Source organism: Saccopteryx bilineata, chromosome 1 (genome assembly GCF_036850765.1).
Source record: "Saccopteryx bilineata isolate mSacBil1 chromosome 1, mSacBil1_pri_phased_curated, whole genome shotgun sequence".
NCBI classification, from domain to species: domain Eukaryota; kingdom Metazoa; phylum Chordata; class Mammalia; order Chiroptera; family Emballonuridae; genus Saccopteryx; species Saccopteryx bilineata.
This window is the reverse complement of record NC_089490.1, coordinates 222822256-222843540: the sequence shown is the minus strand read 5'-3', so window position 1 is coordinate 222843540 and position 21285 is coordinate 222822256. Positions and strand designations below refer to the sequence as shown.

At 37.7% G+C, this 21285-nt stretch overlaps 2 protein-coding genes across 10 annotated transcripts in view; one reads left to right on the top strand and one right to left on the bottom strand.

The window, feature by feature from the left end:
- The window catches only part of CEP170 (centrosomal protein 170), a 177928-nt gene that overhangs the window by 36936 nt on the left and 119707 nt on the right, over positions 1 to 21285 (top strand). For 2 of the 3 annotated variants that reach the window (XM_066236571.1, XM_066236553.1), the window contains exon 2: positions 4283 to 4358. The exons of the other annotated variant lie outside the window; for it this stretch is intronic. The gene's annotated coding sequence lies outside the window, so the exon portion shown is untranslated. The remainder of the gene's footprint in view (positions 1 to 4282; positions 4359 to 21285) is intronic. 3 annotated transcript variants of the gene reach the window in all.
- SDCCAG8 (SHH signaling and ciliogenesis regulator SDCCAG8) overlaps positions 1 to 21285 on the bottom strand; it is a 246613-nt gene that overhangs the window by 207761 nt on the left and 17567 nt on the right. For all 7 annotated transcript variants that reach the window (XR_010726186.1, XM_066236694.1, XM_066236702.1 and 4 more), the window contains 4 exons: positions 18361 to 18486; positions 12482 to 12622; positions 9038 to 9102; positions 6384 to 6572 (listed from right to left, as the gene is read on the bottom strand). Coding sequence is in view for 6 of the 7 variants with exons in the window: in XM_066236694.1 (XP_066092791.1) it covers positions 6384 to 6572; positions 9038 to 9102; positions 12482 to 12622; positions 18361 to 18486 (521 nt within the window). In the remaining variant the exon portion in view is untranslated. The remainder of the gene's footprint in view (positions 1 to 6383; positions 6573 to 9037; positions 9103 to 12481; positions 12623 to 18360; positions 18487 to 21285) is intronic.

Genomic DNA, 21285 nt, shown 5'->3' with positions numbered 1-21285 from the left:
CCCTGCAACATGGTCCAGGTTCAAGAGCAGTTGAGGCAGAGGAGGATGTAAGGCACATGGGTGTGGTTCCAGGCTGAACCAATGAATATGCAGAATTAGTACTTAGTGCAACAGTCAGAACAAACAGGACTAAGCAAGTCCCTGAATAATCTTGGCCGAATGTTTGAAATAAGGAAGAGACTGGTCTGATATGTATGCAGGAGTTTCACCCTGAAATACAGAGGCCTAAGAAATGCCTTTAATTCCTAAGTTAATCCATAGTTATTACCAGTTTTAAGCATTATTAAGAATCATTAATAAGTATTATTGTTGTTTTTATTTTTTTTAATTTTTTTCAAAATTTTTATTTATTCATTTTAGAGAAGAGAGAGAGAGAAAAAAAAGGGGGGGGGGCAGGAAGCATCAACTCCTATATATGCCTTGACCAGGCAGGCCCAGGGTTTTGAACTGGCAACCTCAGCATTCCAGGTCGACGCTTTATCCACTGCGCCACCACAGGTCAGGCTATTGTTGTTTTTAAATAGAAGGCAGACTTCAGCATTTCCTTGTTTCTCATTTCTGGGAAGCTCCTGCCAGTCTTTCAAAGCCAAGAATTCAGAACACTGCCAAAGATCCACCCCCAAATCACAAGCTGGACAAAAGTCCCAGGATAGCACAGCAGTAATCATTTCTTCTCTCTGAAAAGTGAAACTTCCCCAAGCACCAGGAGCTACAGAAAGAAATTTAATACAAAGCAGTTTCATCTTGATTACGTTCAAAGGCACCTGGACCATAAAGCAAGAAAAAGAGATTGTTGTTGCTCTTCCCTACCTCAAGGATAATGAGGCATGAGTGCAGGGCAGAAGTTCAGAAACCCTGTGAGGACTTCAAATCACTTTTCAAATATATCCAAAGTCATCTTCAGGTGTTAAGTACACTCTGCAAAAAGTCCCTTAGGTCCTAACAAAACACCACAAGCACACAGGTGGTCTGGTCTCCAAGTCATGCCTAATGCTCTTTTTTCCAAGTGCCCAAGTCACTCTTATGTCATGTACTCAATTCACGGCAGGCTTAAAAGATCAACAAAGGAGCTCAAAGCTGCTGTCACAATCCACGATTCCAACAGAGGCCAAGAGATTCCTTTATCAGATTTGAGATTTAATTCTTTTTAAATTTCATGTTAAACTCATGCAGGAAATACAATGATACAGCTTACTGAGGGGTCATGTTTCTAATTATGCAAAAAGCTAGAGACCTAAACCTTAAAAGGGTTGGCTACTCTTCAAAGTCAGCGGGACACTCGAAGTGCAGCATTCTGCATTAATAAGCTGACAGAAGCCAAACACCCGCTTAGACTGGGGGAATCATACAGACAAAAGATTTTCATTGACATGACAAGCAGAAACCTTCCACTGTATTTTATTACTAAAGTAGAGCATGAGCCACTGATATGCTGACAAAACAGAAAATTGAACTGAAAAGGTTGACATTTATTTTAAGAGGCTAAGAGCTAAAATTTAAGAATAGAGACAAAGGACTATATAAATGAGCAAAAATCTAATTTCAAAGTGACTGCCAGACTCAGAGTAAATATAAACATGATAACTTCCTTTTAAAATATTTTTCTGATGATCTACATGGACAATATAAAAGGCAATACAATAGGAGGAAAAGACCCTTTTTTTTGTTATTGGTTGGTTAGTTTTGCTACTTATTTTTAAACCCCACCTCTTTTTATCTGTGTAACTTTGAATTATACCTTTTTCTTCTTTAAATTAAGTTTTTTTGTTACATTCTGCTTATAAAATTAATTACCAACATGGTTAAAGACCTACTTGACATACTTTCTATTTCAATGCCTTCTTCTACCTCTTCAGTGATAATCACTATTAGATATTGGGTATTTACTCTTTCAAATATTTTTTTATATATATGTGTCAAGGTAGAGAAAATATATAGCATGGTTGTATGTGGACTTTTAAAAAATATAAATGGTTTCATACCATGTGTGTCTTTCTCATCTGTTTTGCTTTATTTTTTCTCTCAAAATTCTATTGTGGTCCTTCATTGGTTGGCTCAGCAATAGAGCATCTCTGCCCAATGTGTTGGAAGTCTCAGTTCAATTCCTGGCCAGGGCACACAGGAGAAGTGACCATCTGCTTCTCCACCCTTTGCCCTTCCTCTCTCTTCCCCTCCCTCAGCCATAGCAAAATTGGCCCTGGGCGCTGAGGATGGCTCAATGGCCTTGCCTCAGGCGCTAAAATAGCTCAGTTGCTGAGCAATATGGAGCAGCGGCCCAGATGGGCAAAGGATCACCCCAAAGTCAGCTTGCTGGGTGGATCCAGTCTGGGCTCATGCAGGAGTCTGTCTCTGCCTCCCCACCTCTCATTTAAAAAAATGTATTTTGGAGTTTAATTCTACTTTAGTATACATAGAGATCTATTTCATTTTTTTTTTTCTGTGCATATATTCCATAGTTTATCTAAACCACAGATTTAGTGACTTTCCTTTGAAGGGTATATAAATTATTCACACTTAAAAGAAAAACCTCTTATTTTTTTCTACACTCAGTTTCTGTACTCACAACACTTCTAACACTAAATGTGTGGGTTTTCCACACCAAGCAATTCTCTAATTCTTGGCAGATACTAATCCAATTCTGACACTAACTGTCCAGAGTTATCACAGACCCCATAGGTTAAGGCTCAGTCTCACAAGACTGCCCCCCACTTTAGATGCCAATTGCAAGGTCCAAGTTGTCATCCATACCTTTGATAAAGTGGACATAAATCGAGGGTTCTTACAACCCCTTTTTTGGGATTCAATAATTTACTAGAACAGCTCACAGGACACAGGAAGGTGGTCTACTTACTATTTCCTGTTCATTATAAAGGATATAGGAACAGCTAAATGGAAGAGATGCATAGGGCAAGGTATATGGGAAGGGCATGGAGCTTACATGTCCTTTCTGGGCACTATACCTCCAGCACCTCCATGTGCTCCCCAACCTAGAAGCTCTCCACACCCCATAGTTTAGGGTTTTCTGAAGGTTCCATAGGCATGATTAATTAAATCACAGGCCACTGGTAATTGAGCTCAATCTCCAGCCCCTTTCTCCCTCCCCAGAGGTTGGGGAGTGAGGCTGAAAGTTCTAATAGTCTCATCACATAAATGGTTCCCCTGGCAACCAGCCCTCCCATCTTAGTGGGTTTCCAAGGCATCTCATTAACATAAACTCAAGAATGGGTAAAGGAGTTTGCTAAGAAAAAAGATGTTGTTTTCACCTTTATGCTCCAGAACAATTTCAGGAGCAGGGGCAAATACAAATATTATCACAAAAGGTGCTCTTATTACTTAAAGATGAATACTAAAATACATATTTCTTTTTCTTTTTTAATACATATTTCTTTTATCCCAATTTCACACCACCATTACAAATGCTGCTGCACATACATAAGTTCTCTAGGGTAAATTTTGAAATGTGTGATACACAACTTAAATATTAATAACATAATGTTAAATTACCCTCCAAACTAGTACCAATTTATAGTTCCACCAGGAGGGTATGAAAATACTTGAGTAATCATGGCCTCACCAATCCTTGTGATTATCAACCCTCTTTAACTTTTACCAATTTGATGGGTTGGTTTTATTAAAAATTGTATTTCCTTGAATAATAAAAGGATGAATACCTTCTTATGTATTGACAGCTTCCTCTTTTATTGGTCAGCAATTGCTAGGAAAGTTGACCTTTTTGTTAATTTCAAAAGAAATTCTTTATACATCATACAGATTGTTGTGTAAGATGAAAATACTTTTCCCAGTCTTTTTATTTGATTTGTAATATTGTATCATGAGAAAATTCTTTTTTAATGGAGCCAGATATGTCATTTTTTCTCCTTTATGACTTTCACTCTTCATGTCATGCTTAGAGCTTTAAGTCACCCAATGCTATAAAAGACCATTCTCTATATTTTCTTCTAATACTTCTTTAGTCAGAATTATATCTTGGTCTTTATAACATCTTGAATTTATTTTTGTGAGGTATGGTTCTATTCATGTTTCTTTCTTCTAATATTGACAGGCTTTAAAAATGGCAGTAAGAACATTTACCTCATAAATGCTTGGCTAAGATAAAAAGGACATATTTTTAAATTGCCTGGCACTTCTTTGCATATAATAAATGTTTGCTTCATGGTAATTAAATCTGAAAATATCTTAAATAAATTTTATAGTTATGTTGAATCTATATGAATAGTTTAATAACATATTTAATAATTAATACACTATTTAACCAAAACAGGACCATCAGCTCTGGTCATGACGACTACCAGACAGTCCACCCTGAAGAAATTTAGATATTGTATAACAATGAATAGGTGAGTCACGTGTGGAAACCATGGCTTCCAGACAGTTTGATTACTCTGGGAATATGGGAGGTACAGGAGCAATTTAACGTTTATGTCAGGAACTGTTTGAAGCACTATATCGCTATTCTTTCAATGACCCCTCAAAATAGCACTCTTACTTATCTCCATTTTAAAAATGGGGAAATGGAGACAAAATAGGTCAAGTTAGCAGTAGAGGCAGATTCAGGCAGTTTGACTCAAATGCCAGTGCCCTAGCAAGGGGCTCAGCTGGCTCAGTAAAATCCTATGAGGTAGGAATGTATGATTATCTCCAAAAAACAGAAGACATGACTCCAGGCTCAGAGGAGTAAAGTGATTTGGTCGAAGTTCAAAATGTTGAACAAAAATGGCTTGACTTTAATGAGCACAGTCTTTGCATTCTCCAGACCAGCTCCGACTGAAGGACGTCTGACAGGTAAGCAATAAATGCCAAAATGCCTGGTCATGTGGACAGCGGACCTTTGCCGAATAACCCATTCTGCTAGAGCCAGGGGTCTGGAAATAGACAAGACCCAGCTGCCTCCAAGTATTCAGAATGTATTGTAAAATCAGAGAAGAAAGGGGCAAGTCTAATGGGGCAAGTCTAGTAGGAGAATACTTAAAGAGGAAGTGATGTTTGGGTTATTTAAATGAGCCCAAACAGATAAGGGTGACCTTGAGCATAGAGATAAAAAAGGGGGGATGGGAGAACACACACGATAAATCATCACTGAATAATATATTAAAGAATAATTCTCAACCACCACAGAATAAAATTTTCCCAGGAAAAGGCTTCCTCTGGAATAGTGAAAACAGAACAAAAATAGATGTACACAGAGAATTATAGTATTTCAGTCCAGATAAAATCTTTGATTACATAAAAGCTCATTTGTAACTTACCCTTAGATCCTGGAATATTAATTAATACTGAGTGGGAACTTCTTCCAATGCACTCATAGTATTCTTCACGACAGGCACATGATAAAGACATGATAATAACTCACTTGACTACAGCAGGCAAATCCAAGATGGGGTGAAATCTAAAGAATTCCTCTCAAACTCAGTTTTTTTTAAGAATGGTGCTGGATTTGCCATTACAGAGTCCATAGAAATGAACAGAATTGTGAAGATTATCTACTTTAATTTTCTCACTTCAAGATAAGACTGAAGCCAGGGGAGAGAAAATTACTTGCCCAGATCCTGATCAGTAGATGCAGTGGATAGAGCATTGTTCCAGTGTGCTGAGGTCACGGATTTGATTCCCAGTCAGGGCACATATGAGAAAATTAATGAACGCATAGTGAAATGGAACTAACTGGAACAATGAGTTGATGCTTCTCTCATTCTCTTTCTCCCTTACCACCCCCTCAAATCAATAGAAAACCTTTTAAAAAGAAAATTATTTGTCTAAAGTGACATGTTACCCACAGTTTGTTGGCAGAACTCATTTATTCTGTTTTCAAGAAAGCTACATGGCCCTGGCCAGTTACACGCGTGCGTACCCTTGCATGCATGTATGTGTAGAGCATACACAATGGTAGAGCATTGGCCCAGTGTATGAATGTCCTGGGTTCGATTCCCAGTCAGGGCACATAGGAGAAGTGACAATCTGCTTCTCCCCCCACTCTTCTCTCTCTCTACACATCCTGCAGCCATAGCTCGATTGGTTTTAGTGCATCGGCCCTGGGCACTGAAGGTGGCTCTGTGGAGCCTCTGCCTCAGGGACTAAAAGTAGCTCAGTTGCAAGCATGGTCCCAGATAGGCAGAGCATCAAGTCCAGACAGGGGTTGCTGGGTGGATCCCGGCTGGGGCACACGCAGGAGTCTGTCTCTCTATCTCCCCTTCTCTCACTTGGAAAAAGAAAAAAAAAGCTACATGAAGGAACCTTTTAAAATCCATTTATTTGAAGCTTCACATTAGTCACATGTGATTTAGCATGCAGTTTAAAGAACACAATGCCCCTTTAAAGATAATGTCTCATGTTAGCAAAGACTCCATGTAGAGAAGCATACTTACTTTGTCATTCTTTCAATGGTCTGCACGTGAACATTAGTATGGGTTTGGGAAAGAACAGCTTCATGCTGAGCACATCTCAGACAAAGACCACCAACATGGTTAGGGATATTAGCAGCAAGAAGAGACTCTTTGTGCTTCAGCCGCTCTTTAAGATCTTCGCAATTCTTCTGACATTCAGCTAAGTCTTTCCTAAAAAGAAGGAGGAAAGTTCCACTGAATGGCTTGGTAAAAGTACACTACTTCCCAGTGTAGCATCAGAGTGATAGCTACTGCTGTTATTTATGGGGCTCATCTTACAAGGCGCTTTACATGCAATACCTTGTTAATTCTGACCATGGCCCTGAATTCCAGGTGTGATTATCCTAATTGACACTTTGAACAAAATGAGATGTGGCTATATTAAATAAGTACTTATCAAATTTGTCTGCCTATGATATTGACTTTCTTTTCACAAAATCCCATCTCCATTATATTATATGACCTACAAAACAAAAGTTAAACTACAAAAGCAAATTCTCAATAGTTTCTTTTCATAAAGAGGTGGGTGATAAAATACAGCATCCTTGAGTTGAGGGAAATACCCAATTTCTAGTGTTAACCTCTTAAAATTTATAAAGACTACCTTAAATGATTTCATAAGGACATGGATCCGAGAAATGGACAAAACATTAAAACACTATCCAACCACTATGTTCAACAAAGAGCTGTTTTCAAAGAGAGTAGGCTAGCCTGACCTGTGGTGGTGCAGTGGATAAAGCGTCGACCTGGAAATGCTGAGGTTGCCGGTTTGAAACCCTGGGCTTGCCTGGTCAAGGCACATATGGGAGTTGATGCTTCCTGCTCCTCCCCCTTCTCTCTCTGTCTCTCTCTCCCTCTCTCTCCTTTCTAAAATGAATAAAGAAAAAAATTTAAAAAAATTACAAAGAGAGTAGGCTACAGTAAGAAGTTATATAGAACTTGCCCACTTATGATTTCATAAGCAGCAGGCATTAACTAGAAATATGCAGCTTTCTGAAAAAAAGGGGGGCTGAGAAATTGTGTGTGTAGGTGGGGAGGCTGTTTTGTTTGTTTTTAACTTTATGGGAAAGTTCTTGCATAATGTTTTCTCCAAGTTTTTCGCAAAGTCATTTGGGCAACTGAGCTTCCTTGCATAAACAACCCTTTCCTATTGTATGAAAAAAAACTTCCAAAAAAGGAGAAAGATGCCCTTAAGTTCTTGGACTACTGAAGGCAGGCTCTTTATCTCTGGCTCAATCTATGCTCTGTTGTCAGTTTTTATTATACTTAGGGACCTAATAGCTGTCCCAACTTGCTCACTGTCGCAGAGGAGAAGCCAGTAATTAAGACACCTGGCCCTCACACATTATCTCAACCCCTGGGATGAGGCACTTTTGGGCAGCCTGGGGAGGGAGGAGAGAGCCACAGGCAATCCAGGGATTATAAAAGCAAATCCAATGACAGCCTAAAGTTGAGAATAAAATAGAGCCGGTTTTGCCCTATACCCAAGATAATATTTCTGACATAATAAATTTTCTTTTTAAGTATCAGGATGAAAAAGTCTGACTTTCAAAGGCTTTGTAAAAAGAACTTTGGAAATATATTCCAAAGTAAAAGGGTCTCCCTGACAATTTCTGTCAGGTACAAGTTCAAAACACTCAAGTGCTGATACCTTATAACAACAAAAAAGAAAAAGAAAGAAATAATTACTATAAAGCCAGTCAGAGTTTCTAAGAGTAGTGATTTTCTTTCTTTCTTTTTTTTTTTTTTTAAAGAAACAGCCTCTCTCTGGCCCTGGCCGGTTGGCGCAGTGGTAGAGCGTCGGCCTGGCGTGCGGAAGTCCCAGGTTCGATTCCCGGCCAGGGCACACAGGAGAGGCACCCATCTGCTTCTCCACCCCCCCCCCTTCCTCTCTGTCTCTCTCTTCCCCTCCCGCAGCCGAGGCTCCATTGGAGCAAAAAGATGGCCTGGGCGCTGGGGATGGCTCCTCGGCCTCTGCCCCAGATGCTAGAGTGGCTCTGGTCGCAACAGAGCGACGCCCCAGAGGGGCAGAGCATCACCTCCTGGTGGGCGTGCCGGGTGGATCCTGGTCGGGCGCATGCGGGAGTCTGTCTGACTGCCTCCCCGTTTCCAGCTTCAGAAAAATACAAATAAATAAATAAATAAATAAAATAAATAAAAGAAACAGCCTCTCTCAATAGTCTTAAATTATACTAAAAGAAAACAAAGAAACAGAATGATGCAAGGAGCAAAGTGTAGGTCATTGTCAGGTGGTGTTAATATAATTAAAGATGGCATATTTGAATTCTGAATGAGACAAGATAAATCACATTACCATAAATATAGTGAGTTAGAAATATATAACTTGAAAAACTAAAGCATCAAAACATAATATATATCAAAGTATAACAAAGTCACTATAGAAAGCCTAAAATGAATTAAGAATAGGTATGAAAAGCATAAGAGCAGATTAAAATAAGTAAATAATTAACATGCACAGTGGAAGCCATGTATTCTGGTTCTTAGTATTATTCTAGTTATGTATTAGACTTTAAATTTTATTTCAAATTGGACTATTAAATTTCAGCACATATTTAAATATGTTTTAAGTTCATATTTTTGCTATTAGTTTATATACTAGGATAATGAAACTTTACCTCAAAATCCTCAGTTGAGATTCCAGGATTTCACCCCTTTCCTCATAGGTAAGTTTCAACCTCTCCTTTGAAAAGAAATAAAAATAAGTACATTTCTTCTGTATCACTCATATGCTGCTGAGAGATGTCTAAACTGATAAAAACCACCTTGGAAAAGTTTTCCCTAACCTCACATTGAACATACACATACATACCCTAAGACCACAGGTCCACCCCAAGGTACATGACCAATATAAATGTGTGCAATCAATGCACACCATAGCCATATAAAAGAATAGCTGCAATATTCACAATAGTCCCAAACTGAAAACAATACAAATACTATCAATAGTATACTAGATAACTAAACTGTAGAGTATTCGTACAGTAAACCGTCCAATGAAAATGAACTTCTGCCACATTCAACATGTAAGCCAGAGGAAAAGATACAAACTGTTTGACCCCATTTACATAATGTTTAAAAAACAGGCAAAAATTAACCAGAGTGTTTAAGGATCACGCTTAGGCAATTTTCATAGAAGTCAAGATATTGTTTAGCTTTCGGGCAATGAAGGGACAGTGATGGGGACTGGGCATGGAGAGGGCTTCTGGGACATGGCAACTTTTCACATCTTACAGGTGACAGGTACATGGGTGTTTAGTGGTAAATCGTTAAGCTGCAGTTTTGTGTTTTGTGCATTTTTTGTGACTTTTCTGAGTGTATGTGAAACTGGATCATTGGAAAAGTTAAAGGAGGATGGCGTGATCAACCAAGAATCCCGCTGCAAGGTTCAGAAGATGAGGACTGATGTGTGGAGGCCACTCATGTCCTTAAAAGGAAAGAGAAAGGGAAAGGGTAATACTGGTGGTAGAGCTCAATTGAAGTCTGCTGAAGAGAGAATGGGTGATGAGGGAGGGAGAGGTGGATACAGACAACTGTTGGAAAGCTTTGGGTATGAAGAGCAATAGTCGGGTGATAGAAGGGAATGTGGGGTCAAGAGAATATAATTTACATTTGTTTGCTTTAAGAAGGAGGTAGCAAAGCACATATTCTATTGAGAATAACGCAGTAAAATGGAAGAAAAGATACAAGAGCAAGAGGAAATACATGTAAGAGTGAAATCCTTGAAAAAAGTGACCAATGCAGGGATGGACAGTGGACACGACTAGAATAAATCTATAACGGCTGTAAACACAACACAAAGAGGAGATAGGAGAGGGAAATGAATTCTAATGTGGGAAAGGGGGGAGTGGGAGCATGTAATGAGGGAAGGTTGAATGGGAGGGGGAATTGGAACTACACCTTGCAGGCTGTCAATATTCTGATATGTAGAAGATAACATGAAAATATTTTAGGTTGGGGTGACTGTATAAACCACCCAAGTATTCAAAGAGAAATGGAAGTAGATAATAAGTTTATAATGTAGTTAAGTGGTCTGTTTGCTGATAACTAATTATTGTAGGAGTAACAGAAGTCTGGAAAGGTAGTTTGAGGCAAATTTTGGATGGTTTGGGAAATCAGTCTTTATCTTATGGGTATTAGTGGCTATCATATATTACTCTGCTGAAGAAAAAAACATACAATTTATTTAGTCTTTTAGATTTTTTAAGAGAGAGGAACTCTTTTCTAAATAATAGAGTAAAACTTGGACTAGGAACTGAGAACAGGGAGGGAGATTAGGGCCAGAAAGAGCCTTTAGAAAACTGTGACAGTAACACCTGTAAATGACAAAAGCCAAACTCTGACCGCTCCACTCGACCTTTCTTGGAACGCTCCATTTACAGTGTTATTTTTACACTTTCATCATTGTTGACCAATTCTGCCGTGTCAACTTTAATGCAAAGAACACTTTAAGCAAGAGGAAGCAACAAGCTCTGTTACAGATCAAAGGATTTAAAAGTATCATTTGATCTTAAATAAAGTTATTTTAAATTCTTTGAGAAATGAGGACATTCAAAAGAAGCTATGGAAATACAGGGGAATTCAGAAAGCCACAAGCATGCCCAGGGGCCCAGGGAAGATATGTGCTCAGATAGCCCTGAGTAAGCCATCATTTGAGGCTGATCTCTGGGCTCAGAGAAACCCTTGCTAAGTGGTGAAGGAATACCCCAGACAAAGTCAATCTGCAAAGCCTGGGAGAGGAGGTGTGTGTGTGTGTGTGTGTGTGTGTGTGTGTGTGTGTGTGTGTGTTTCTGTGGTTGGTTGGTTGGTTGTATGTTTTAGCTCCTGACATTCAAATACTCTCTGTCAAACATTAGCTGAACATGAGCTAATGAAAAAGAAACTCCAGTGATCATACATGACAAGGAATAGACTTTACAAATATCATTTGGGAAAGTCCCACAACCAAAGAACTACTACAGCTTTGAACAATAAAAAAGACAAAACCTTGAGGCAAATGGGGTATTTGACTTCCAGAGTTACCACAGTATAATAATAATTCAGTTCAATGCCCAATTTTCAACAAAAAGAAAATCATAAAGTATACAAAAAAAAAAAAAAGAAAAATTTGCTCACTAAAAGGAAGAGACTAATTCGACAGAAACCATTTTTAAGAAACTACAGACATCAGACTTACTACACAAGAACTTTAAAACAACTATCTTAAATATGCTCAAAGGACTAAGAGAAAACATGGACAAAATACTAAAAGAAATCAGGAAAACAAATCATAAAAAAGAACTAAACAGATATTCTAGAGCTGAAAAACATAAGAACCGAAATGAAAAATTCACCAAAGGGATTAAGAGCAGATCTGAGCAGCAGAACAGAGAATTGCGAACTTAAAAAGATAGGACAATTGAAATGGCTGACTCAGGAGCAGAAAGAACAAAGAATGAAGAATTTACCATGTGATCCAACAATTCTATTTCTGAATATATACCCAAAAGAATGGAAAGTATGAACTCAAATAATCAATGTTCACAGCAGCAGTATTCACAAGAGCCTAAAGGTAGAAACAACACAAAAGTCCATCAACAAATGAATGAATAAAGAAAGTGTGATATGTATGTACAGTGGTATATATTATTTAGTTTGAAACAAGTGAAATTGTAGTATATGCTACAACATGGGTGAACCTTGAAAATATTATGGTAAATAAAACATTCTAGATACAAGAGGACAAACATTGTTTCATTGCACTTGTGTCAGGTACCAAGAACAGGCAAATTCATAGAGACAGAAAGGAGAAGAGGTTACAGGGGCTGGAGAGAGAAGAGAATGGGAGTTACTGTTTCATGTGGACAGAGTTTTTGTTTGGAATAATGAAAATTCTGAAAAATGGACAGTGCTGATGGCTGTACAACATTGTAGTGTACTTGATGAAATGAGTTGTACACTTAAAATGCTAAAACGGTACAGTTTAAATTATTAAAATGTTAAATTTTATGTTTTGTATATTTACCACAATAAAAAATGTACAAAAAAAGTAGATGTGTAACAGAAAGCACCTACATACTCACCAGTTCTAGCTTCCATTTCTCAGTCTCACCAGCAGAGGAAGCTCTGATAACACCTGCACTGCCATGGGACAATGATTTCTTGTGAGCTTCCTCTACTCTCATATCTCCACCTGTTTTAATCCAAGAATTTTGCATGTTTCCCTAAAATAAAATATGCCAGGAATTGTAGTCAATATTTACCTTTAAATCAACATGCATGCTTTGAAATGGAATACTGATTCATATCTGCGATGGAAGGATAAAAGCAGATGCTTCTGAGCTATGAAGCAATCGTCCTTGTACATTTTCTAGCTACCTGGGTAATATTCTACAACAAGCACTACAAAGCCAAATTCCTATGGGTACAGGCAATTACGTAAATGAGTGAAGAGGGCTGCATGACAATGTGGTCAACAAATGAACGTACCTCTTGCTTCTCCGAAGATAAGTACTCTTGAAACACACAGCCCTCTCTTAGTTTCCCTTTCCTTTTCCACATTACACAAGACGTGACTAAGAATAGTTGTTAATATAAATGGCATTTACTATGGGCCCGACAGTGTTTATGTGCTTCACATGTATTAATTCATTTAATCCTCATAACAACCCTGCAAGTTCCATTGTTATTTCCACTTCATAGATGAGGAAACTGAGTCACACCAAGTGCCTTGCTCAGTTACAGAGGTAGGAAGCAGCTAATAGGTGGCATAGCTAAGATCTGAACCCTGGCAGCCCTGCTCCAGGGTCCACACCCCAAACCACTATGCTCTTAATACCCTGCCAGAGAAGGATTTACCTTCAGCAAGTTAAACTGTACGTGGTAAAAACCGAACCGACATGTAGCCCACATGTCAGAGATTCAATAGAAGCAGGAGGGACCATGACAACCCATCTAAAAGACGTAGATGCTGCCAGTTCCGGTCAATCGCTGCCATGTGTGAATGCAAACTCTTATTTCTAAAAAATCTTTTAATTAAAAGAAAATCCGCCCGATATCTGGCTTTTCATTTGAAATATTGGTTCAGTGTTCATCAAACAGGTCCACAAACAGAATGTGGTGACCTCATGCTCAGTCTTCCACCTCTGGCATCCCCTCAGTATTCAATGAAATAGCAGCCCAAAGTTCTGCATAATTTATGTGGGCAGCAAGGACTAATGTACTTTTATTAATTCAACAAACAATAACTGGAATCTTGCGAAGGGCAAAGAATATGGTCGTAGCCACAAGAGAGAACAAGTCCCCATACACAGACCTGTACTGCATGTCATACCGTGCATGAATGTGGTAAACGGCATTCCTCAAAAGTAGAATTCTGAGATTCTCTTCCATATGTTCTAGGAGTTCAGTTTAATGCAAACATTTCTGTATAATGAACCTATCATGTTCAGGCTTGGTGCTAAGAACTCAGAGGGTAAAAATAAGCAAATCCAATCTTATCCTCTAGGAGTTTAATGAGGGAGACAAACAACTAAGCAGATAATTTCAATTAATAAGCTCAGTGGCAGGCCAGAGGTGCATGTGCAGGGGAGGACTATGCCACTACAGAGAAGGGTCACTAAGAGCAATGAGAGATTCAAGGAATATTTTTGGGGGAAGATTAGACAATGGTATGATATCTAGACGTATAAAAAAGAGTAAGCTAGATGGGAAGGGCATGCCATGAAAAGAACATCATGAGAGAAGTCACAGAGGTGTTAAATAGTCTAGCTGCAAGGAACTCGGGCAATTCAGCACCACTAGAGGTTGAAGTACAAGGCAGTACATATCAGAAGGTGAAGCTAGAGCCAAATAAGGATCTGGAAAGGATTAAATAATAAGTTTAAACTTGACTTGGTAGGTAGGGACAAATCTCCCAAGATCAGATTGCATTCAGAGTTGTCTTGGAGAGCAATAAGGTGGGGGTGAGGGGCAGTAGTGGTATGAATTTCCTGTGGAGAAACGAGAAAGCATGTAGACCCCAGATCACTAACTTATGATATAAACATTGTCATTCTTTGGAACAAAGTGCTGGTCTAATTGACATTTTGTTCTTTCATAGATAGCTCTGAACAATTTGAATGGTATTTGACCAAGATTTTTAAATGTAAGTATATTTACATCCCTGAAGATCACGGAAAATGTTTAATTTCTTAATTGAGGGGAGAGGCTGGTAGTGAAGGGGATGAGAATAGACATGGAAAGAAATGGTTCTGAAATTTGCTTCTTAAAAAAAATCTCCTAGAGCTTTAAATAAGCACACGTGCCGAAATTTCTAATAAACAGCGTATTAAAAATTTTTTAATAAACAGCATATTTTTTTTTAATTTATTTTTTACAGAGACAGAGAGTGAGTCAGAGAGAGGGATAGACAGGGACAGACAGACAGACAGGAACAGAGAGAGATGAGAAGCATCAATCATTAGTTTTTCATTGCGCATTGCAACACCTTAGTTGTTCATTGATTGCTTTCTCATATGTGCCTTGACTGTGGGCCTTCACCAGACCAAGTAACCCCTTGCTGGAGCCAGCGACCTTGGGTTCAAGCTGGTGGGCTTTTTGCTCAAACCAGATGAGCCGCGCTCAAGCTGGCGACCTCGGGGTCTCGAACCTGGGTCCTCTGCATCCCAGTCCCGACGCTCTATCCACTGTGCCACCGCCTTATCAGGCAATAAACAGCGTATTTTAATATTATAATTTTTGAACTCTCACAAAAAGCCCTCCATGAAGAGAAATTTTATAAGAAAAAGAGATTAAAAATAAAAATGGAAATGAAATAGTCTTTAAACATATTTAGGTTTTTTAAAACAATCTGCTTGCTTCTTCAACTGCTAGGTCAAACTAGGCTAAAAGCTAAAAGCCACGTCGGTTACCATTGAAGTCCAAGGCTAAAACTCAGAAACAATAAAGAGGAGGCTCTTTTCTTCTGAGGAGAATCTTTTATCCCAGGGCAAACAAAAATGGTTTGGTTCAATACTGACAAGCTATCCTTATTTTATGCAGACAGGCAGGGGGATGGATTTGGGGTCAGACAGTCCCATGTTTGAGTCCTGGCTTTGCTATTCTCTAGTTGTGTGACATTAGACCAGTTACTTTGGTTACTTAACCACTGTGTATCTTAATTTACTCATCTGAAAATAGATATAATAACAGTGCCTTGTATGGCTAATGTAAAACTGAAATAATATAATGTAAATGAAGTGCTTGATATAGTGCTTAGAACATCATAACCATGTAGCCATCAATAAATATGAATTATTAGTATATAGCTATTTGAATTATTTTCCAAAAGAAGGCCTTAAGAAACACTGAAAATCTATATGAAAATCCACCAAGATCTTTGGCAAGATCTACATGGCAATAGACTCATTAAAAAGAGTTAAAAAAAAAAAAAAAAAAAAAAAAAGGAAGATGCTATCTTCTGATCTATTTATATTTAAGATATTCTGAAAAGAAGTTTCATTTACATTAAGACACATTGTTCATGCACAGGTTGCTGAAATGCCTCAATTCACCTATATAAGTATAAAGTAGAAGTGACAATATTGGGACAATAAAAAATCAGACGACTAACATTAAATAGATGTCATGGTCACTTGGGACATCTGAAACAACCGTTGCAATATTTGCATTATATTTTAGCTCATGAGGATGTGTAAACAAACAAAACAAACCTCTCTACAAGCTTGTTCTTCCTCTCTCTAATGGTGGCTGTAGCTTTCTTTAGCAGGTTTCCTTTGTTCCTATGGCAAAGCACGAGTGCTGCTACCCTCACTTCCTTCCTCTTTTGCTTTACTCACTTCTCTTGCCCTCTGATTCACTTGTCTGCCTAATTTCCTTTCTCACTTCGCTTCACCTTCTTCCAATCCTTTGCCATTGTATAAATATTGAAGATTATGAATAATTGAGTCACTGTTTGCTAAGTGACTACATATTAGGAAGAAAAGCAAAAAGTATGTATATATTTTAAAAATGAGGTACTTCTATGTCCTTTTTGTATGGCTGTGTAATCTTCAAATGACATTAAAATAATAAGCAACTAAGGTGGAATTTTCAACCACTAATATTAATAAGATAATGGTGTAATTATACAGAAAAAGTCATACAGTGAGGGAGAATGGCTGATCATAAGCTGAAATGTAACTGCAGAAAAAGAAACTGAAATACTTACCAGCTCACTTCATTACTTAAAGTTAACACAATTAGCTACTTCTAAATAGCAGATTCTAAGAACATAGAATTCAAGGATTATAAAGCTTTATACTCAGGCCAGGTAAATAAATTTTAAAAAGAAACATCTTTAAAAACAAAAATTAGAGGATACCTAGGTAAAACATTAAGACATACTTTTTTAAAAAATTATTTTTATTTTATTCATTTCAGAGAAGAGAGAGAGAGAGAGAGAGAGAGAAGGTGAGGAAGAGCAGGAAGCATCAACTCCCATATGTGTCTTGACCAGGCAAGCCCAGGGTTTCAAACCGATGACCTCAGCATTCCAGGTCAAAGCTTTATACACTGCACCACCACAGGTCAGGCAAGACATACTTTTTCTTAACAGAAGTGATTTACTGATGATAACTACGTCGAAACCACCAAGATCTCTTGCAAAGTAAAGCTGCAATGGGCAAGTATTAAAACTTCCCCAAGGAAAGTTGAATTTGTCTCAAAAAGCAGAACAAGCTCTGATTAACTGCATCCCTTTGCAAGACTGAAAAACATTTCCAAGGCAAAAGTATCTCTGACAAGTCATTAGGAGATACTAAGTTTAAACACTATTTAAATATCATCACAGAATTAATAGAGATCATTGCATTCACTGTTGTCCAAAATGTGGTCCACTGAAATTAGAAACACTCAGGCAACTTGTTAAAAGTTCGTATTTTTGGTCCTGGCTGGTGGCTCACTGAATAAAGAAAGCATCATCCCCATGTGCCGAGGTCACAGGTTTGATCCCGGGTCAGGACACACATGAGAAGCAGTCAATGAGTGCACAACTAATAGAACAATAAGTCGATGCCTCTCTCTCTCGCTTCCTTTCCCTCTCTTTCTCAAATAACTGGGGAAAATATTTATTTATTTATTTATTTATTTTTCATATTTTTAACTTAAAGAGTCAACTCAGACCAATCCAATCATACTCTCCGGACAGAGCCCAGCAATTTGCCCTGTCAACAAGTATCCAGAGTGATTGTTATGTGTCAGTGAAGGTTAAGCTGTGTTGAAAAGTCCTACAAAATTACAGCATTTGCTAAACACCCAGTTGATCCGAGACAATGGGAAGATTAACATTTTGATTCTTGGACCTTCACGCCCAGTCCTTTCTGATACCCCATGCTGCTAATTAGACTTCATTGGAATTCAGAGCTCAAAATGTTTTAGAGAAATATGACAGCAATATAAGCTACAGTTCTGAACTGTTTCTGGATCTAACTTTCCCATGTAACACACATCCGACTTTCAGACCTGCTCTTTCCATATGGGCAAAACCATAAATGGTATGCTCAAAGAGGAAACTGGAGTAGGTATTAAACATCAGTACATCATTTCGTTTGAGGATTCATTCCACCCCCAGTGAATTTCAGTGTTTGAGGCCCCAAGCAAATATAAGCATAGTGCTTTCGCCAAACTTCAAATAGAAAATCCAAGCAGTTCAGAAGGCTGGGGAGGGGGTAGGAGGGAACATTCAAACTAAAATACAATTGTGGTTTTTAAAAATGCTCACAGATGCCTGACCTGCGGTGGCACAGTGAATAAAACACTGACCTGGAATGCTGAGGTCTCTGGTTTGAAACTCCAAGCTTGCTTGGTCAAGGCACATTGGAGAATAAACTATGATTTGATGCTTTCCATTCCTCCCTCCTGCCTTTCTCCCTCTCTCCTCTGTCTAAAATCAATAAATAAAATCTTAAAAAAAAATGCTCACAGATACATCCAGAAAGGTCTGTTCCCTCATCGCCTCCTCTTGTCTCTGAGATTTCAACTCTTGTTGGAGCCGTTTATTGTCAAGCACAACTACCTGTATCTGATTTTTCATTCCAGAGAGTTCCTCCTATAAAAAGCAGAAACAGACACCAGATATATTAAGCATTTTAAAGCAGTGCATTTATTTGTTGATTACTAGACAATCCAACGTGGTATAAAGCACAAAGACTTATGCTTTCCAGCCATTTTCTGAATTACTATAATTATAGATAGACAAACAAATATTATTAGCAAACAAAGAGAAGGCTGGAGATGTATAGGAGAGGGCCAGCTAATGGCCTTTGCACAGAAGTGTGTGGTCTCTGACAATTTTTCTTTTCCCCAAGAGATTAAAGCTTATTGAAAAGCTTTAATTAAAGGGGTTATCTAAAAGACTTTTAAGATAGACTGCTGAAAACTAAGGTAAGATATATTATTACTCATGCTCAAATGCCAGTAACTTGTTGAAAACTGATACAGGACTAAATAGTTAACACAGGACTCTGAGATTAAGAGGTGTAGAAAGTTCCATTGATTATCTATGAATGAGTAACAGGATGGAAGGAAATTATGAGTGAAATACTTTGGTGGAGAATTCTAAAAGAGTATTTTATTGGCCTTGCAGGGTGTAATATAAGGAATTACAGATAAATAACAATTAGAATTACTCAGTGGCATCTCATTTTCTGAAAAAATGTCAAATATTATCAATATATTGATGGTACAATATTTAACCTTCATTACTACTATAACCAAGAACTATTATGCAATAGATGCAAATTCCATGCAATTATTTTATTCAGAAAAGGAAACCAAAGCTACAATTGAAAGCTGTAATTTTAAAAAATATTGCATCCTTCCAGTTTTTGCTCTGGCATATAATAAGTTTAGGAGATATCACTCCCTCCTTCACAACAAGAAAAAAGACCGAGCAAGCTGAAAAATCAACCACTCTTCTTAGATTCATCAGAGAACTGACTTCACAGGAAAAAAACTTTTATCTCCAATGTTGGAGAGAGTGAGGTGCTCCTGAGAATCACAACCTACCAGAGCATAAATTTCCAGGGGAATGGGTGCTAGGGTAGAAAATGTAATGTGCAATTGATGAAATAATCATTGTAGACCAGTTTGAAAGTAAAAAAAAAAACACAAAAAAACCAGTCTAGAGGGACCCAGTGTTCAGGAGGAATTCCACATTTTTTGTGAGTTTTATCTCTAGGACATCACGTTCTCACAGCAAAGACCAGAGAAAAATCCCCTCATTCTTCCACCAGTAGAGAGGAAAAGAAGCCATTATGAAATATGCCCAAAGCATTCTCTTCTTTTTAACAAGTCTGTCTCAGGAGAAACTACTTTACCAGAGCCTAAACAACTGGGTTTCTTTTCAGGTCCTGAGTGACCTGGGGGAAGGAAAATACCCATCTCCAACTTCCTCCAGCCTTCTTGTCTCACTTAAAGGGAGGGGAAGATTGATAAACATTTGTGAAGATCATGGCCAAGGGGCACAGGCTGACTAAGAAACTGAGACCTAATCATGGGACTAGAGAATGCTTCCAAGCTCTCACATCTTTCCACCACATCAAAAGGGGCCCTATATAATAACAGAGGAATACACTAAAATAACTGCACATCTTGCAATATATTTTAGAAGAATTCCTGAGGTAAGCCCAATGACAACAGGGGAGACAAAAACCAAGACACTAGAGGAAATTTTATCCTCTGACACCTACAGCAACGGCAAACAGTAAATACAGCCTAACTCCTAGCCAAATAAACATAAAACCTCACACTAAAGGTCTATTTCTCTCTGTTCCTTTTACCAAGTATGTAGCTAGCATTCAACAAAAAATTATAAGGTGTACTGAAAGACTTCAAACACAGTTTAAAGAGATTAAGCAAGCACAGAATCAAACTTTGATATGGCAGAGATGTTGGAATTATCTGATTGAGCATTCCAAATAATTATCATTTGTATGCTAAAGAGTCTAGTGAAAAAGTGGACTACATGCAAGAAAAGATGGGTAATATAAGCAGAGAAATGAAACACTAAGAAAGAATCAAAGGAAATGCTAGAAATCAAAAGCATAGTAGTAGAAGTAAAAACTGCCTTGAAGGTCTCATTAATAGACTGAACACACTGAAGGAAAGAATTAATGAGCTTGAAGAATTATCAATAAAAACTTCCCATATTGAAATGCAAAGATAAACAAAGAATGAAAAAGAACAGAACATCCAAGAATTGTGGGACAATTACAACAGGTGTAACATGTGTGTAATGGGAATTCCAGAAAGAGAAGAAAGAGCTGAAGTAGAAGAAATATTTGAAGCAATAATGATAAAGAATTTTCCAAAATAAATATTAGACTTCCAAATCACAGATCCAGGAAGCTAAGAGAACACCAAGCAGGAAAATACCAAAAAGTCTACACCTAAGCATATCATATTCAAACTGCAGAAAATCAGAGACAAAGAGAAAATCTTTAAAGAAAGAGGGGATGAGGGGGCAGAAGAAAACAGAAGCAAGGATAAGAATTACATCAGACTACTCTTAAGAAACCATGTAAGCAAAAAGAGAACAGAAACAAATATTTAAAGTACCGAAAGAAAAAATAAATCCACCAACATTGAATTTTGTATCTTGTGAAATTAACCTTAAAAACTGAGAAAAATAATACTTTCTCAAATATCCAAAAATTGAGGGAATGTGTCACCAGTAGACCTGTCTTACAAGAAATATTATATAAAAGAAGTTTTTCAGAGAGGAAGAAAATTATATAGGTTATAAACTCAGATTTATATAAAGAAAAAATGTTAGAGAAGAAATATATAAGGGTAAAATCCTTAATTTTTCTTAGTATTAACTGATCTACATATATTACATATAATA